Source organism: Melospiza georgiana, chromosome 9 (assembly GCF_028018845.1).
Source record: "Melospiza georgiana isolate bMelGeo1 chromosome 9, bMelGeo1.pri, whole genome shotgun sequence".
In the NCBI taxonomy this organism is placed as follows: Eukaryota; Metazoa; Chordata; class Aves; order Passeriformes; family Passerellidae; genus Melospiza; species Melospiza georgiana.
In genome coordinates this window covers 4,274,034-4,291,206 of record NC_080438.1, presented here as the reverse complement: position 1 = coordinate 4,291,206, position 17,173 = coordinate 4,274,034, and the positions used below count along the sequence as shown (strand labels likewise).

Sequence of the window (17,173 nt, the reverse complement as noted above, 5' to 3'; positions counted from 1 at the left end):
ACAAGCCACATTCTTCCTCTTTTCAGGGTACTTGACCAGCTGAGAAGATCATGAAGTGTCCCAGAGGGGTGACAGGGTGGGTGCAGGTTTATCTGTGCTCAGCTCTTACCAGATCTCAGCCCTGGAGGAGCCATTCCAGGGATGGACACACAACAGGAGCTGCTGAGGTGGTGTTTAAAGCCATTTGATTCATCAAAGGGATAAAAGTGCTATCAGCTTGGAGAGGCTGATTAGCAACATGTGTTGTGTGAGAACCAGAGGGACAGACAGACAGACAGACAGACACCTGTATGACCCTGCTGTCTTTGCAGCTCTCCCTCCCCAGGACAAGAGCTCCAGCAGAACTTCCCAAGGGTTATGGGAAGCACTGACCTGCCTCCCATTCTTATGGCTTCCAAGTCACCCTCTGCAAACAAAAGACCCCAAAACCAAACAAACACATTAAGGCTTGATCCCAACACTGTGCTTTTATTTATATGATTTATTTGGACCCAGGGGAAAAAAAAAAAAAAAAACAAACAACCAAAACAAACAACCCAAAATTCAGCTTGAACGGGAGAATGCATCTCACCTGGCCCTGCATCCCCAGGGAGGAGCCGACAGGTCAGCCCAGCTGCTCTGGTGAGACAGCCCATACAGTACTCGTGTTTGATGCAATAAAATAACACTTGGGGCCTCCTCCAGGCCCCCTCCCCTCTCCCTCCCCCCTCAAACACTGCTCAAGGTCAGAGCCTGCCAAGCTCTGATGCCACCCTGCTCAGGGCACGCGCTTGGAGACCCAGCCAGACCCTGTGCTTTCACAGGAACCCCCGAGGTGTCTGGGGAGGGCAGCAGGGAGGGGACAAGGGGCGTTTATTGCAGAGCATCCCGGTGCCCCGGGGCTCAGGGCTGGCCGGGGCCGTGCTGCTGCTGCAGAGCCCGGGTGATGGCTTTGGAGTCCGTCACCTCCTCGGGCAGGCAGCCCTCCTGGTCCCGCAGCCCCGGGTCGGCCCCCGCCTGCAGCAGCAGCTCCACGATGTCCAGGAACTCGCAGGTGGCAGCTGGGGAGGGAAAAGGGAAGGGTTAGTGCGGGGATGGGCGCTCCTGGAGCGCTGGCTGTGGCTGGAGGCAGGAAACGCCGGCTCAGCAGAGCACATGGCAGAGCTCAGAACACAAAGTATCGCTGTGGATCCAACAGTGCACGGGAAGGAGAAAGGACAGAGAGAGAGCAATGCAAAAGCAGCAGTCCTGAGTGGTGCAAGCAGCACCCAGAGCCTGCAGTCCAGTCAGAGGTGCTGGGAGCTCAGGGATCTGCAGGGCATCACCTGGGACAGCTTGGCTAAGGCTCATTCCCACCCAGGACTGGACACTGAGCCTGGAAAGGGCCCAGAGTGCTACTGCAGCCCTGCAGGGAGCCCAAAGTGCCACCTGGGAAAGCATTCCCTGCATGCTCCTGTACCCAGAATTTATAAAGCATTCACCATCTATAATGGATCTGTACCCTCACCCGCCTCCTGCACCTTCCAGGGAGCAGGCAGCACATCCCAGGCACTGCCTCACTCCTGACTTCTGTCCATGCCTTCTCTCTGCACAAAATTCAGATGGTTCATAGCTGAGCCCACCACTTCCTGGAGCACCAGCCCCAGGTGACTGTGCCCATGGCCTGGGACACAGCTAATGTTAATGGCAAACATTTTATTCCCCACATCTCTACTGGTAACTGTTTTTTCATCCCTCATTTTCTCTAAGATAGAGTCAAGTTTGACCTGAGCTCTTCTCTGTCCTAGGATGTCTTACCTAAGGATGCTAAAAGAACCAGGAAAATCAGGAAAACTCTTAACACTGGAGAGCTAGACTTGGCTGACATCAGCAGAAGTCCCAGACCCTGGATTTTCCTTTCAGCCTGTGCAACTCAGACCCTAGTAAAGCCAAAACCTGCCTTATAAGGCCACGAAGCTGGCAGCTTCCTCTTGCATTGGTAGCAATTGGTTTTAATCATATTTTGGGTGTTTTTATAGAGCAACCGACTGACTCCTTTAGTAATTAGAGTGTCTTTTGCATTACTCTGCAGTCTTCTACTGATCCAAAAGGACAAGCAGTAATGTCTCATTAAAATAAATTCAATGTGTGATTGGAGTTTATATTGAAAGGATAAAAAAGGGGAAACGGTGAGGAAGCAGGTGGGGGTGTGGGTGAGGCTGAGCTGAAGGGGGGCACATCCCTCTGCAGATAACAGACTTCCAGAGGTGCCATGGAAGGTCTGGTGGCAGCTTCTGGGCATGGGAAGCCGGTCCCCACAGGGAAAGGTGGCTTCCTCATCTGGTGCCATGTCCTTGAGCAGGCTGGGGACATCCCTGGGGAGGAGCACAGCTGCTGGATTTATCACACCCCGGGACCCTCGATTTGTCAAGGGCCAGAGCGGCAGCCCTGACAGTGGCACGGGTGAAGATGAATTTCCATTCGGCGCAGTTCGCCTCCCGACTCCATTAATCCTCAGGGTTCCGATGATGAATTTTTTTTTTTTTTTTTATTATTTATTTCCCCTCCAGCGTCCCCTCCCACTGCCCTGCCCGGCGCAGCCAGAGCCGAACAGATGGTGCTTTGCAGGGAAGCCGGGGTGCCCAGGAGGATACGGAGCCTGCCCACTCCACAGCCACGTGGCCACTGCTGCTGGAGAAGCCCTGATTTCCTCTGGGAGAGGCGGCAGCGATGATTTCAGTGTGTCTGGGGATGGATGGATGGATGGATGGATGGATGGATGGATGGATGGATGGATGGATGGAGAGGAGCCGGGCAGAAGGGGCTGCCCAGCACCGAGCACACAGCCATGGGCTCGGGCTGCAGCCGTGGCTCCCCCGGTGGCCTCGGCTTAACCCCCGATTAAAGGCGGGGTCAGCGGCCATCGGAAGGAGCCGGGATTTATCACCCCCAGCAGGATGCGCTTTGACACCGGCTGCAATCAGGAGAGCTGTCACCACAAGGACAGCTGTCAGGCCACGCTGCTGCCGGCTCATAAAAAGGGATGCAGACACCCTAAAAGCAGGGGCTGCCTTGCTGATGGGAGTTAACCCTTCCCTGGACTCGGTGAGCAGCCTCCAGCAGTGCCTTGTGAAGGCAACGCTCTGCTCAGAGCTGGTGTCCGGCCACAGCAGCTCTCCTGCCTCCCCGCTGCAATTAATGACTCAGTTGTGAAGTGCTGACCAAAATGGGACTGGGAGATGACACTGAGTTCCAGTTTCAGGCCAACAGCCTCTTGAATCCATCCAGTCACCCATTTAGGAAGCTGTTTCCAAGCTCGGGGTGATTTATGGCCAGATCAGCAAGAAAGGGAATGAGGATGTCCTGGGGACCCATGGGAACACCAGGCCTGTGTGCCAGCAACCCAGAGAGGCTTCCCAAAGATGATATACATAATATATCATGTAATACTCAAGAGGAAGAAAAAATTTCAACACTTCACAAACATTTGGGAAGAAAATCCTGGGCAACTGTAGTTATTGAACACCTGACCTGGAAGGGTAGATCAGAGAAATAATTTCTGAAATAATGTTCATTATATCACTTATGTTTGCTTGTGTTGAACAACCTGCCTCAGTCCCCAGCCAGAGGGATCCATCTGCATGGAATTTAAACTCAGGTGGTGCCTCCACCTTTTCCTTTCACATACTGGGCATGCCAGAAGCAAGTGCTCTTGGACAACTTACACATGTGCTATGCTTTTGCACAATCTACTGTGAACCTTTCAGGAGCTGGAAAAGCATCTTCTCAGGAGAGAGAATGCCCAAACTGTGGAATGGCTTAGGAAGAGAAAGAGGCAATGTGGCATTTTAAGGGCTGTCCATCTGTGGACAATGCTGTGCTAAGCAACAGAGTCGCCATTCCTGTCACAGTAATTTGGAATTTGAAAAATGGAGTATCCTACAGGAAAGATCCCACAGGGAGAAATCACACATTATTGTAACTACAGTCTTGGTTCAGGAGCCCTGGAATCTGGGAGTTTAGCTCCAGATCCAAATGCTGTGCCTTGGACTGATGTCTGCAAAGCAATTCTGCTATTCTGCTAATGTCCTTGTGGAGAGATCAAGAAGAGAGAGAAAGACACAAACACTTCAGAATGACAAGTATGCTCTTAATTACCGTGACAGGCATCAAGAGAGAGTACAAGACAATAAATGGCTATGTCTTAATTTTGGGAAAGAGATTAGGATCCAGATTAAATTGATACTTTTTTCCTATTCCCCGCACATCAGCACCGCACACATCACTTCAGTCTCTGCTTTTCTCATTTGGAGATAGAACAATCTTTCAATTAAATCACGGATCTAATTAGCCTGTAATTGTAGGAGGGACACCAACTGTGACTTGCCTCTGCTGATTTTGGTAGTAGAGAAGCTGCTGCTCTCTCAGCTGTGATCAAACAGGTTTGTCACCAGGACATATGAAGGTGGAGGCCACCTTGTTTGTCCCCTTCCCCTGACCTCTGTAACCTGTTAAAACTGGCACAGACCCTCCCTGAAGGCTGAGGAATTTGGCATCCCCTATCCAGAGCCACTCCTGGCCCTGCAGGTGGCACACCAACATCCTGGAGACACAGAGGTGTACAGGGAAAAGCTGCATCATTAATTGAGGGAAAAGGAAGGCTTTAAGGTGACATTTGCAGAGGAGAATGAAGGGAGGGCAGCAATTTTCTCCTACCCCTACCATCCTGGGATTTGCTAGTGGAGGTAGCCACTGGTTAATCAAATTCAGCTTCTTTGCTAATTTTTCTCCTGGAAATTGTTTTCTATGTATAGAGCATTTACCCCAGCTACAAATCCACACTGCTAAGAGGGAAGAGCCAAGCTTAGAGGCAGCTTACCATAATGGAGTGCAGTCTGGCCTTCCCCATCCTGAAAAAGAGAAAGAGACTTGATTTTAGAGGTGTAGGCAACACTGTGGTAATACAAACACATCCCAGTTTTAAATAAATAGGCTGAATCCCAGCAATGTTTTAATTGACCAGACAAACAGCCAGGACACCCAGCTACCTGACAGCTGGGATTTGAATCATCATCCACCATCACTCCCTATTGATGGATAATCAATTTCTATCCACCCATAAGAGTGCGCGGATCACGTCATGACGTGAGTATAATTCAGTTCACACTGTTATCACTTCCAGCCCATAAAAATGAAGGATTTCAGTCCTATGGCCTCACTCTGGGATTCTCACTACTCCTGGTGCTTTAGTGCAAGATGTTTCAGTGCAAACCCAGATTTGGCCAACTACCTGAGAGAGGGGTAAAGCACTGGGATGCTCACACAGCTCTGTGCACTGAGCTCTTCAGCACACAGGAAAACAACCAGTTCCTTCCACCTGAATAAATGTTAGGTCCCTGCCTTCAGAATTTAGGTCTACCCCAATACCCAGGTTAAATTCTGTCAAGTCAGGAAAGGGCAGAGTGCTCAAGGATGAGAGCAAGTTGTGAAACTGATCCTTGTGAAACACCTAAGTGTGTGATTTGTAGGTGTTGGCACACAGATCCCTGGTCCAGCTAACACTTAAGCCACTGCCTCAGCTGCAATGCTTTGGGCAGTGTGTCCCCTTCTCAGACTCCTGTGTCCCCTCCCCAGGGCTCTACCACAGTTGATGCTTCACATCCAGCACTGCAAACCCAGGCACCTCACCCGGCCACAGCCTCACCCTGCCACCAGAACAGGTGAAATAACAGAAGGAAAGAATTACTGGCCCCTTTGCTTTCACTTCCACAACCAGGATTAGCCTCTAATTCAGTTCTTGGCCTCCTTAATTTATTTGCATCTGTCTATGGAGACTTAAATTTTTAATTACCATCATCTTTGGGATTACGGTGCAAATTCTACAGTTTGCTGTAGATTCTGGAGCAGGCAAAAGAGAAAAGAACAAGAAAAGAGGTAGAAATTCCACTCATAGCTGGAAGTTTTCTGGTTTCCCAGTGTATTATTCTGCTTGATATTAAGCCTGTTGAGCTGTGGAATTAGGAATGACCTGTGTTTTGGGGTGGGAGGCGCCATGCTTTGCTCTGGGACACTGCACCAACATGACAACCACAGCAGCAACAAGGATAAAAAGCCAGATATAACAGGCATTTGCTGCCTAAATACCCATTTCATATCTTTTCCAAGCAAAAGGGTGGGAGGGTCTGACTTTTCCTTCCATGTGCCACTAGGTCCCATTCATGTCACTCACAGCAGTTTTTGAAGATGCCTCATTCCAGGAGCCTATTTCTGCCCAAACTGTGGGGAGCACGATGCAAATGGTGTCATCAGATGGTACCACAAACCAAAGAACTGAGGGAATCACAGCCAGCACCCACTGATTACTCCACACTAAGGTAACCAATGTGAGCCAGTGCCCCTGAGCTCTCCTTAAGCACATGGCTGCTTGGAGGAGTGACAGGGCCAGCACTGACTTCAGCAGAATACTCAGCAGGGCTGGGGAAGGAGAGGTGGGAGCAGTCTGAATGAGTTATTGGAAAGGCAGGATGTCAAATGTGTGGGCTGGGGGATGGGAATCCAGCTCCCCTCTGCATCACCACCTCCAAGACTGCAGCCAACAAAACCCACAGGTGAATGGGACTGGAGCCATGCAGCAGGAACCCCTTCCCATGGGAGTGCTTTGCTGCAGAACTCCCTATTAAAACACCCAGGGCTGCTCCAGGAATCCTAGAGACATTTGTTTCTCTTCCAAAGGCCTGCAGAAAGCACTGCTGGTTCAGCAGCTGGCTGGGGATAACAAGGTTTTTTATTTCTCTTAGATGTACTTCCTGGCATCTGCTGGGCTAAGGAGAAGGCACAGGTCTCAGCATAGGAAACGCATCCCTTTAATCCCAGTGTGGTTTTTATAAAGAACTATTAATCCAATGTTATGCAAACATGGTTTGCACTTTATTTACGCTGCGGATTTTCCCCCTGCCCTGAGCCAGCCCAGTGGCCAAATGCTATTTGTTACACTTCTCAGATGCCGTGCTGTTTGCTTCTATTTCCTCTGTGACAAATTTTAATCCAGGTAAATGGAAAAAGCTCTAGTGTGGTCACTCACTAAAGGCCTTGAAAGCCCTCGGGAAGCTGCTGATCTCAATCCCTCTTTGATTTGGCTTTTTGGAGCACCGTGGCTAATTGCAGCCTGATGTACCCAGCTGCTCCAGGTATGGCCATGCTGAGCCTTCAGAGCAAAGTGGTCACACCTGGAGACTAATCAAAGACGGGCTGTGAAAGTCAGGATTACAGCTCCCTTTGTGGGAATTATGTGAAACAAATATTATGTGAAACAAATATTGCCTGCCAGGCACTGCAAGTGTCTGTTTTGCAATCAAACGCCACGTGCAGAAGATGAGTGAAGATGAATTGTAGCTGGTCTGGATGCAAGGGGTATTTCCTGATGTGCAACAGAAAGCAGAGGCCTCTTGAGCATCTTAAGGTCCTTCTCCCAAGGTGTGTCTGTGTTAGGATGGATGATCCCAAACAGGGAATGGGCAGGTACAAGCCTCTGTCCTCATCCCATTGGCATCAGCCAGGAACAGGGGATCTGGAGCACATCCTCTGCAGCCAGGAGATGCCAGCAGGGATCAGATGGATCCTCTCAGCACATGGACCAAAGAGAAGGTGCTGAGTAAAGGTGAGTGGGAACAGGAGATAGGGCCAACACTGAGCCAGGATGCCTCTGAGAAGTGCCCTTTCATGCCTCTGTATCAGCTGGGAAAATGTCACTGTCACAGGTTAAAAAGGAGGAAACCTGCTCTGATTTGGTGAACTTCAACACAAAGGAGGGGAACAGCCAGGCTCAAAGCAGCAATACACCTTCTGTAAAGGCTTGCAAGGCACTGCTAGGCCCTTGTCCCAGAGCCCTTTTAGCAATTCTCCATCTGTAAAAAGGAGGAGCTCGTGGAAATGGCAGAACTCGCACAGGTAGACAGAAAGTGACCAGGAAGAAAAGACCATGACACGTTCAAATGTAGGAGTGCTCAGTCCCAGACATGTTACTGACCAACAACAGATCTCATTCCAAGATTTCCTCTTGCCTCCTAATGTGCCATCCCTGGTGGCTTCTACAGCCTCCTGGCACATCTGGCCATGTCAGGGTGACAGCTGAGCAGCACAACCTTTCTGGGAGATGAAAATCCAATGCCCATGTCTACCAAACCCATCAAAACAAAGAAGCTACAAAATCACTGGTACTTCCTACATGCATGGTCTGTGACAGATGTCACTCAATGAAAATCCAACTACCAGTGGATAACTTATTGGATAACAGGATTTTGTTCTGCTCCTGAGAAATTTAAGCAAGAGAAATGGGAGAAGATGGACCGAGCGCAGATGGACCAACTGTCTTATCTGCTAAGTGGCACTGTGGCTGCTGCACATGAATTCTGTCTTACAGCTGATGGGATTACACTGGTGCTGCCATCCCATGTTCATTCCTTGGGAATTTCTGTTCCCTGCTTAACCTAACACAAGGTCTGGACTGAAGGGCAGAGACAAGGAAATGGCTTGGCTAAAGCAGCTGTGGTGCTCTGCACTCTGTAAGACACCATTTGCCATTTCAAGCAGACTTTGACTGGCCAGTGTCTGGCTGTGGTTTCATGGGACAGTTTTAAAAGCAGTGCTGTATCAACACTGAGAGCTCAGAGCTGCTTCATTCGCCCTCCAGGCTGTGCGCAGTGGCAGGGTGGCCCGGAGGGAGACACTGCCTCTTCCACCATCTCACCTGTTTTGTTCAGCACCAGTGGAGAAAGAGGAAAAACAAATCCATGCTGGTTATCTGGGTGAGCTTTGGTCCAGCCTGACCCCATATTGGTGATGAAGTGGGGCTGGACCCTCCACACCAGCACAAGGGTCTGTAGGGGACCCCACACCTCCACACGGAGACCTTACCCCAACACCTGCATTCACCTCCCCAGGCACAGCAGGAAACCTCTACACTAACCCTGCCCTTTCGAGGGGTAGCACGTGTGCTCTTTATTTTAAGGTATTTTCCCCCCCATATCTCTTTTCTGCTCATTTGTGGCACCTTTTAAGGTGCACGGCTCATTCCCATTGACAGACTCGGAATGCTGGCAGGGATCGCAGGAGATAAGAGCGATGAGGTGATAAGAGTGTTTAACAGCACGGGGTCCTGGGCAGCACGATGGGCCAGAGGGAAGATAAATATTTACACTACATCTTTAGAAGGTGAGTGAATAAAAAGGGCCAGAATAATACAGACTCTGAACAAGCACTGATGCTTAGGAGCTGTAATATAAATCTCTGCAGCCTCACACAGTCACTCAAGCCAGGGAGATGAAAAATAGCAAGAAAATACTTCCCTCCACTTTTAAAAAGGGTTTTATTTCTCATTTGTTTCTACTTGAGACTTCAACTTCCCAACAATTTACTTTAACCTCATCATCATCTTATTCTCTCTCTGAAATTTTCTCTCCAAGAAGACTGAGGGTAAGGCTACAGCTCAACACACCAGAATTTACATGCTAACCCCCACCAATACTAAAACCAGGCAAATATAACCAGTCTGAACTCCACCAGATGATTCAGCAGGAGACATCCCCATGTGCATCCTTGGTCCCAACTCCAAGGCAGCTCAGGCACTCCCCAAGGACCAACAGTATGGGACAAAGGATACAGAGCAACCCCTGCTAGAAGCAAAACCAAAAAGCCTGCACTGGTCATGAACAGCTGTTTTTTAGGATTGCAAATAACCCAGGCTGACAAGTGCAGGGCATCCTCTTAAGTTTGGTTCCTCAATTAACTTTCCCACCTCCCCTGTGTGTGCACACAGGTTTGGGAGGGATCCCTTTCTCACTGAGCTGTCCCTCTCCAGGAGCTCTCAGCCCTCTCCTCTGCTCATTCCTCCCACTCTGACCATTTCCTGCTCTGTGCCAGGCACATATCCCTCAGGATGGAAGGTGCTAGACTGGTTTTTATCATCACCTCTTGGGCCCTTCTCCAGAGCCTACTGCCAGGCCATCATTTGGCCTAAGTGCCTCACAGATAAATTAGATCTGCATAGAGAAGCAATTATTACATTTCTAATGACATGAACCCTTACAGCACAATCTGCTACTGAAAGGCAAAGAAAATTGCATTAGCTTTTGTTTGATTCAAAATTATGACCAAGGGAAGAGGGATGCTGAAGCCCTTTAAAGCCAAGCCTCTGAGCTGGGGATTTTTCTGTCTGGGGACCTCCCTGCTCGTATTCACTGCTGGAGCTCATACTCGTGGTTCATTTAGGGGTACTAATTTGGAGAAGCCTTTGCTTGTAAAGCTGCTGTTAAAAGCAGATCTAAGAAAGCTCAGAGAGAAGAGGATGCCCAGGAACCACCACTGGCTCCCTCCTGAAGCCTGCAGCTGCTAATGCTCCCAAAGGCCCCCAGCCCGAGGAGTTCAGTGTGCCAGGGTTATGCTAATCCCTCATCGCCCTAGTTTCTAACTGGTGCTGTACCTAAATTTCCAAGTGCAATTTCAGTGGGATTTATCACATCTACTATGATCAGCATGTAGTGCTGCTGGCACAGATACAGGCTCTCAATATCCCACTGCAGACATGGCTGTCATTAATTGCAGAACAAACTGATTTCTGAACCCATGCAGCAGCTCATGCAGCAACACTGAAACTCTCAGGGATGTTTTGCTCTTGAGCATTTTCAACCCATTTTGCAGCCAGCACTGTGCTCAGCTGTGTATTTGGACATATTTATAGGTTATCCTAATAATATTTGCTACTGCCTGTTACTTTCAGCACCAGGCATCTTGCTGCTCATCAAACAAGTGTGTTGGTGCAATAGAAAAACTGCCAGGAAGCTGCAGGGATCAAAAATGTGTTTGGAGAAGTCAACGCCTAAAGCTGAAACAAGTGTCACAGTGCTGTGGCTGAGCCAGCCCCTGGCAAACCATGCAGATGCCAGCCCAAGCTATGGACAGGATGATATTCCAAAGGGCAGGATGCTAATATCCTCTTCTCAGGGTGCTTCCCTGCCCCCTCCCCGCATAAAAAGTTAGTGCTCCTGTACTGCTTTATCACTTTAGCATGGCTGAGGCAGATACCTGCTTATTTAAGGGGCAGGATAAATGGGCTGAGACAGCTTTCCCATCCCCAATTCACTAGGGAACGCTTGGAAATTCCACCTGACACCGGGAGCGCTCTGTGCTCTTAAACAATCTCCCGTCTGATCCGATTGTTCCCCAGTGGGGAGGCAGGCTGCAGCTAGCTCAAGAGTCATTGATTGGATTAACAGCCTAATTCCCAACAGATGAATAGAATACTGATGTCTTGTCAGCCCACATCATAGAAGGAAAACACAATCTGCTTCTACAGCCCCGAAATTTAACCCTTTGCTTCCCTGCTCCCCCCCTCCCCGGGGCTGGATGCAGGGTCCAGCACTTTCAGCTGGAGATCTTAGCTATTTAAATGAGAAAAGATTTATTAGCCTTTGGGACACTCTGCCTAATCATTGACATGCCATGGTATTTTCTGTAAGAAACCTTCTTTTTCACCCTTTCCACACACAAGAGATTCATACCAGGGACCTATATTATTATTTCTCCTCTCTTTTCCACCTGCCAATGCAGGGAATGCTGCATGCTTCACAGTAAGCTGCTGAAAATTCATCAGCTCAGTGATACTTCTCCTGAAACATACAGATATTGAACGTTTTCTGAGTCTATCATTTGATCAGCAGGATGGACCTGCCTGGAAAGGAACATCCAGCTGTGCTGCAGGAGAGGCATCCCTGCAATGCCCTCTCCCTCCAACAGCTCCTGCCAAGCTGTGGGGCAGGGCAATGAAGCTGGGCACATCATTTGCTCTTGGAGAGCTCCTGTTCTCCACCTCCTAATGGAGACACTAATGTTTTCTTACCTCATAGAAAGACTGTGATAAGAAATTAATTGCTACTGGTCAAATGTTCACTACCACAGAAGCAGGACTGTGTGCATATTAAAGAGATTCTCCAAGAACGAAATTTATTTACTGAGTCCTTGGCACTGTCTGCATTTATTTCCTTGTTGAGGAGACAAGAATAAATAAAAATCATCTGATTTTAAGGAATTCATTCAAAATGACCCTATTTTTTTTCTCAGATCACAGGGGTCCATAATGCTGTGGGGTTTTTTTGCTTCCAACACTCACCTTTCATGCTTGCATTTACAAAACAGGCAGGTATGTGAGGGTGTTACTGTGAGGGTGGGGAGGCCCTGGCACAGCTGTCCTAGAGAAGCTGTGGCTGCCCCATCCCTGGGAGTGTTCAAGGCTGGGCTGGATGGGGCTCTGAGCAACGTGGTCTAGGGGGAGGTGTCCTTGCCCATAGCTGGAAGTGGGATCTGTGTGGTCTTTAAGATCCCTTCCAACCCAAACCATTCTAAGATTCTATATATTTTTGAAGACTGCAAGGTGTGCATCACCCAAGATAAGCCAGGCTGTGCTGTGAAGCAGAAATAAGGTATTTCCAGTTTTATCTGGGTATTACAGCTCACGTGCAGAGTGGAAACACTCCCTCCATCACTCCTTAACTTTACCAAACTAATTAGCCCAGCTAATAGGAGAGAAAGCATGAAAGGATGGAAGTGCACACCCTTTTTTCCCCCCCCTTCCATAACCAGTAGCTTCTAGTCATGACAGTTTTCTAGACTGCAGTGTCTTATAACATTATTATGCATATAATAAACTTGCTAGGAGACTGAATGAAAGAAACAGTCCTTCCCTCTCCTGGCTTCCAGTACATCAGCCTTACAGATAGTCCTGTCTTCAGAGAGACAGTGTGTCACAGAGTGCTCACAACATGGGCAGTGGGGAGGCATTAATGACAGAGCTGCCCTAACCAAAATAATTAGCCAGAGACGCCTCATCGACTCAAACAATTCAATTAATGCCCTATTAGTATTTTAAAGTGGTTCAAATTATTAGCTCTTTTTAGAATTTGAAACCATAATGTTTAATTTTCATCCCAGATGTGAATTGTTCCAGGATGGTAATAAATAAATAAATAGATAAATAAATTCAATGAGCCCTGTCCAGCCCAGCTCCTGTCCTGCAATAGGGGTGCATTGTTCATTCACGAATCCAGGTTAAGGATGGGCACTGGGGCAGTTGTGGCCTGGAACTAGCAGACTGCAGGTTTTATAAATACATACAGAAATAATTAAAATCTAAGGGGTTTAGAAGGGTTAATCTCCTTTAAATAATCTCTGCCACAAAGCCTGTAAAGTCACTGCTGGCACGACGCCCGCATGGGACCGGCTGTCGGGTATCAGGACAGCACGTGTGGATGGGAGCAGGGAGATTAGGAGGCAGAGGTGGCCCATCAGTGCTGCTGCCCCACAGATGGCTGCCCCAGGGGCTGCAAACCTGCAGGAGCAGGGCTGGATCCAGCACCAACCAGTAAGTCAACACGCCACTTGTTCCACCTGATTAAAGAGAGAGAAGGATGCTTGATGAGGGAGAGCATTGCTGCCACTGCTTGGTTCACCTCAGCCCGTGCTGACTGCAAGGCAAATGCTGGCTGATATTTATTTAAAGGGATTCAGGGCTTTGGAAGTAACTCCTTTTCCTCTGCAGGCTTGAACCTAAAGCCCTGCATGGTGGAGGAGATGTTGCACTTTTAATTGTCAACTATAACGGCTCAGAGCTGCCACTCTGCCTTTCCAGATGTATTCTTTGTAGAAACTGTCATTTAAAGCCAACAACTGAGTGACCACGAGAGAGACAAAAATCCAGAAGAAAGCAGAGAAGCCACCCCTGTGTGGGCTAAAGCAGTGCCCATGGGTTTGATTCCCTTGATCTGGGCGAGGCAGGCCCAGGTGAAATGCCCAGGAATGCCATGGCAGAGCTGGAGCACTGGCAGAGAGGTTGTGACATGAGGACAGGCACAGCTGCAATAAAAGCCAAGTCACAATGTGCTGCAGGAGGAGCAGAGGTGCTGCTAACAGCCCAGGGAGCTTTTTCTCCTTCAAGTCAGGGAGGATAAAGACTTTGGAGACTCTTTTAGTGCCATAAACCTTCCTTGGCTTGGTGTGCAAAATCAGCACTTTCCACGTTGAGACATTCTGAAGCATCCTCTGAACTCATTAGATGAGATCTGGATTTTATTAAGCCAAGCTTGAGAAACCCTGGGCTAGCAGGGAAGCTGAGTTCCAGTGGCACGCAGCCCTCAGCATGAAAAGCACCTTTTTTTCCTCTCCTCCTTTAGTGCCAGGAACCTTGCTCAGACATCTCAAAGCACCTGAGGATAGTGCTGTGCCCTGCAGCCTCCAGACAGCCTTTCCTTTCCAAGCATGCCTGCTCCTTAAGGATGATGACTCCTCTTTGTGGCTAATCTGGAATTAGAGAGGACATTCACACACTCACAGCATCTGCCAGAGGGGGAAGGCATCAGAGCCTGGATCCTGCCCCACAGTGGAGCATTGCCAGGGAGAAGCCAACTGCATGTGTTGACTTAAGAAGCTCCCATCTCATCACCTCAAAAGGTTGCTGTTTTTGTGACCTCCAGCAGCCTTTTAGCAGCCTCTGTGAATTGTAGTGGTAGCTGATTTACCATTTGTTATTTTATAAGGCATGAAGCTGCTCTTTCATTTGCTCACGCACCACCAAGTACAACTACATGAAAACTCAGTCTGTGATCACTGGGACTGTTTCCTGATGGAAGAAAGGAGGAATAAATAGTGAGAGAAAAGGTTTATTGGTACTGCTTATTCCCAGACAGTCAGGTTTCCAAACAGCTATTAATGAAGTGCTACTACTAAAGAAAAAAAAAAAAAAGAAAAATGTCTGGAGAAAACTGCCTCAGGACATCAAACTCTGTCAGTAACTGGGATTTCTCGATGGAGCATGGTGCTATTAAAATACAGCTGAACTAAGTACTTGCAGTTTGGTCTGTCATTAGGTATTTAGTGAGATGCAAAATTGATCTTCAATTTAAAGGGCTCTTTCAAAGTCTAGAGGCAACACTTGCTCTCTCCTTGTGCTGTATAATAGAGATGTTCCTAATGAAATTCAGCAGGAACTGGAGGCAACCAGGGAAAACCTCAGCCAACTTTATAACAGGCAGATTTATGTTCAGGGGTGTCCTGCTCTTCCAGTGAGTTATTCTGCACAGGGCAGGGATAACAGGTTCTCCATTCATGGCTTGTACAAGCGTGGCAGAAGGTCAAGTTCCCTGGTGGGGCTGGCTCTGTGCTCAGGGCTGGGGCTGCTCTCACATCTGGGGCTGGGCTGAGCAGCTCCATCCCATTTCCTACTAAAGCAGCCCAGGGAGCCCAGCTGGGCCTAGAACTGGGCCCAGCCCACTGGAGCAGATGGCAGGTGCTGGTGGTGGCAGGGACATGGGGCAGTGCTGAACCAGTGACCCAGAGGTGAAAGGCTCCATATCTCCCATTATCAATCCCCAGAGCCCCCTCAGGAGTAAGTGTTGATACATTAATCTTTCTGACTGATGGAAACAAACATTCCACAGGGGAATCTTTATATATATTGAGCCCAAATCACGCTTAAAAAACATAAAGTTAAGGGCAGGCTTAGGTTTCAGCCTTCCTAGTTAATGCCACCCTTTTTCCCTTCCACCAAATGTAAAGAGCACATCATCAAGCATTAGTCTGAGCACAGCCCCAGTGTGGATGGCTGCAGTAAATAATAAACTGGTGTTTGTGTTTCCTGCTGTGCATGCTGTCCTCCTAAACAGTTTAAGAAAACAAGAGTATATTTCCAAGCACTGCTGGAGTGCCTCGATGAAGCATGTGGTGTGGGATAAATACCTCCACATCAGGACACTTTTCAAAGCCATCAGGCAGAGGGGTCAGTCTGTTGTGGGTTTTTTTAAAACTGCACAAGCTAATGCTTTAAGAGTGTCTTGATGGAATCAGGGAAATTGGATTGTCCCCCCATTTGCTGGCCTAAAACAAGCCTTTTTTTATTTATCCCATTAGAGGAACACAAGAGAAACCTTTTAAATGTCACTAAAATTTTCCCTGCATTGCAAAACCCAGTCAAAAGGGTTTTAATTTTCCCTGAGACCTCTTAAGTAATGCAGTATGTCAAGATTTAATACCTTGTGTGCAGGGGATTGTCTGCATTCTGTGCTGTTTCACCAGGGTGACTCCATAGGGTCGGTCCTGGTCACTGGATTTGGTCCCTGTCAGCACTGAGCTGCTCAAACAGCCCACACCACTTCAGATCAGCTCTGCTGAACAAACAGGCAAGGGAAAACAAGATGAGATGCAGCCTTCCCTGGACCAGTCTGGGACTACCAAAAATTCAGCAGGGCTGCCCACTCTCCAGTGATTTTGCTCTGTGAGTTGGGACTCTCAAGTTTTGGAAAAGCCTGTCATTTTTAGCCTTCATTCACTTATTTATAGGAGAGCCAGGGAGAATTGTCAAGAGGTGCTTTTGTACATAAGGCTCCACATTCCCCTGGCATATTTAAGAAGACAAAGAGGGCAATATCAGAAGCAGAGGCCAGGATTGTAAACTGGCAGTGCACAACACACTACAGCACACTGGCTAAAGATGGCAACAGGACCATGACACCTTTGAAGGCTGGGCTGGTGCCCACTCCAACCTTGTTGTCCCAAGGGCTGAGGGCATTAATGCCAAAACAATTTCTCATCCCACTTTTCAGCCAGTCTGGGAGCTATGGGTGATCTGACCTCCCAAAGTAACCCCAGCTAGTAACATTTGCTACTGAAATACATCATTATTTTGCTCCTGTGGGATATAGGAGTTGTCTATCCATGCTGTCCATGTTTCTTTTTGCAGACAGTGAACAGCTCATACCACAGTGAAAAAGGACCCGGGATGCCAAATCATTTTGAGTGTGTAATTCTCCCCAAGCCTGGTTTTGCAGAGAAAAGAGGAATTGGAAGGCAATGAGCACCCAAGCTGGGGTATGTGAGCCTCCAGCCTCTTGTTCTGGAATTCACACAGGTGCACTGAGAGCTGGGAAAGGTGCAGAGCCCAGGAAATCAAGCAAGAGGAGGCACATCCCAGCCTCTCAAACATTCCAAATAAAACCCAGCCCTGAGACCAAGTCACTGCCTACTGATCTTCCCTATGTAGGGCTTCATAATCTATTTTACCAAAATGTCAAAATCCAGCACGAAAATTGGAAAAAAGGGGGTAGGGGAAAAACGAAAAAAATCAGACTGGCTGGTTATTGGACCAGGGGCTGTGTTAAAAGGATCAGGACCAGTC

At 48.3% G+C, this 17,173-nt stretch overlaps 1 protein-coding gene across 1 annotated transcript in view; it reads right to left on the bottom strand.

Moving 5' to 3' along the window:
- Window positions 1-448: 448 nt before the first annotated feature.
- Window positions 449-17,173, bottom strand: part of ACBD6 (acyl-CoA binding domain containing 6) — an 84,033-nt gene continuing 67,308 nt past the window's right edge. The window contains exons 7-8 of the mRNA XM_058030548.1: window positions 4,838-4,868; window positions 449-1,040 (exon numbers count right to left, since the gene is read on the bottom strand). Of these exons, the coding sequence (XP_057886531.1) occupies window positions 883-1,040; window positions 4,838-4,868 (189 nt within the window). The 3' untranslated portion in view covers window positions 449-882. The remainder of the gene's footprint in view (window positions 1,041-4,837; window positions 4,869-17,173) is intronic.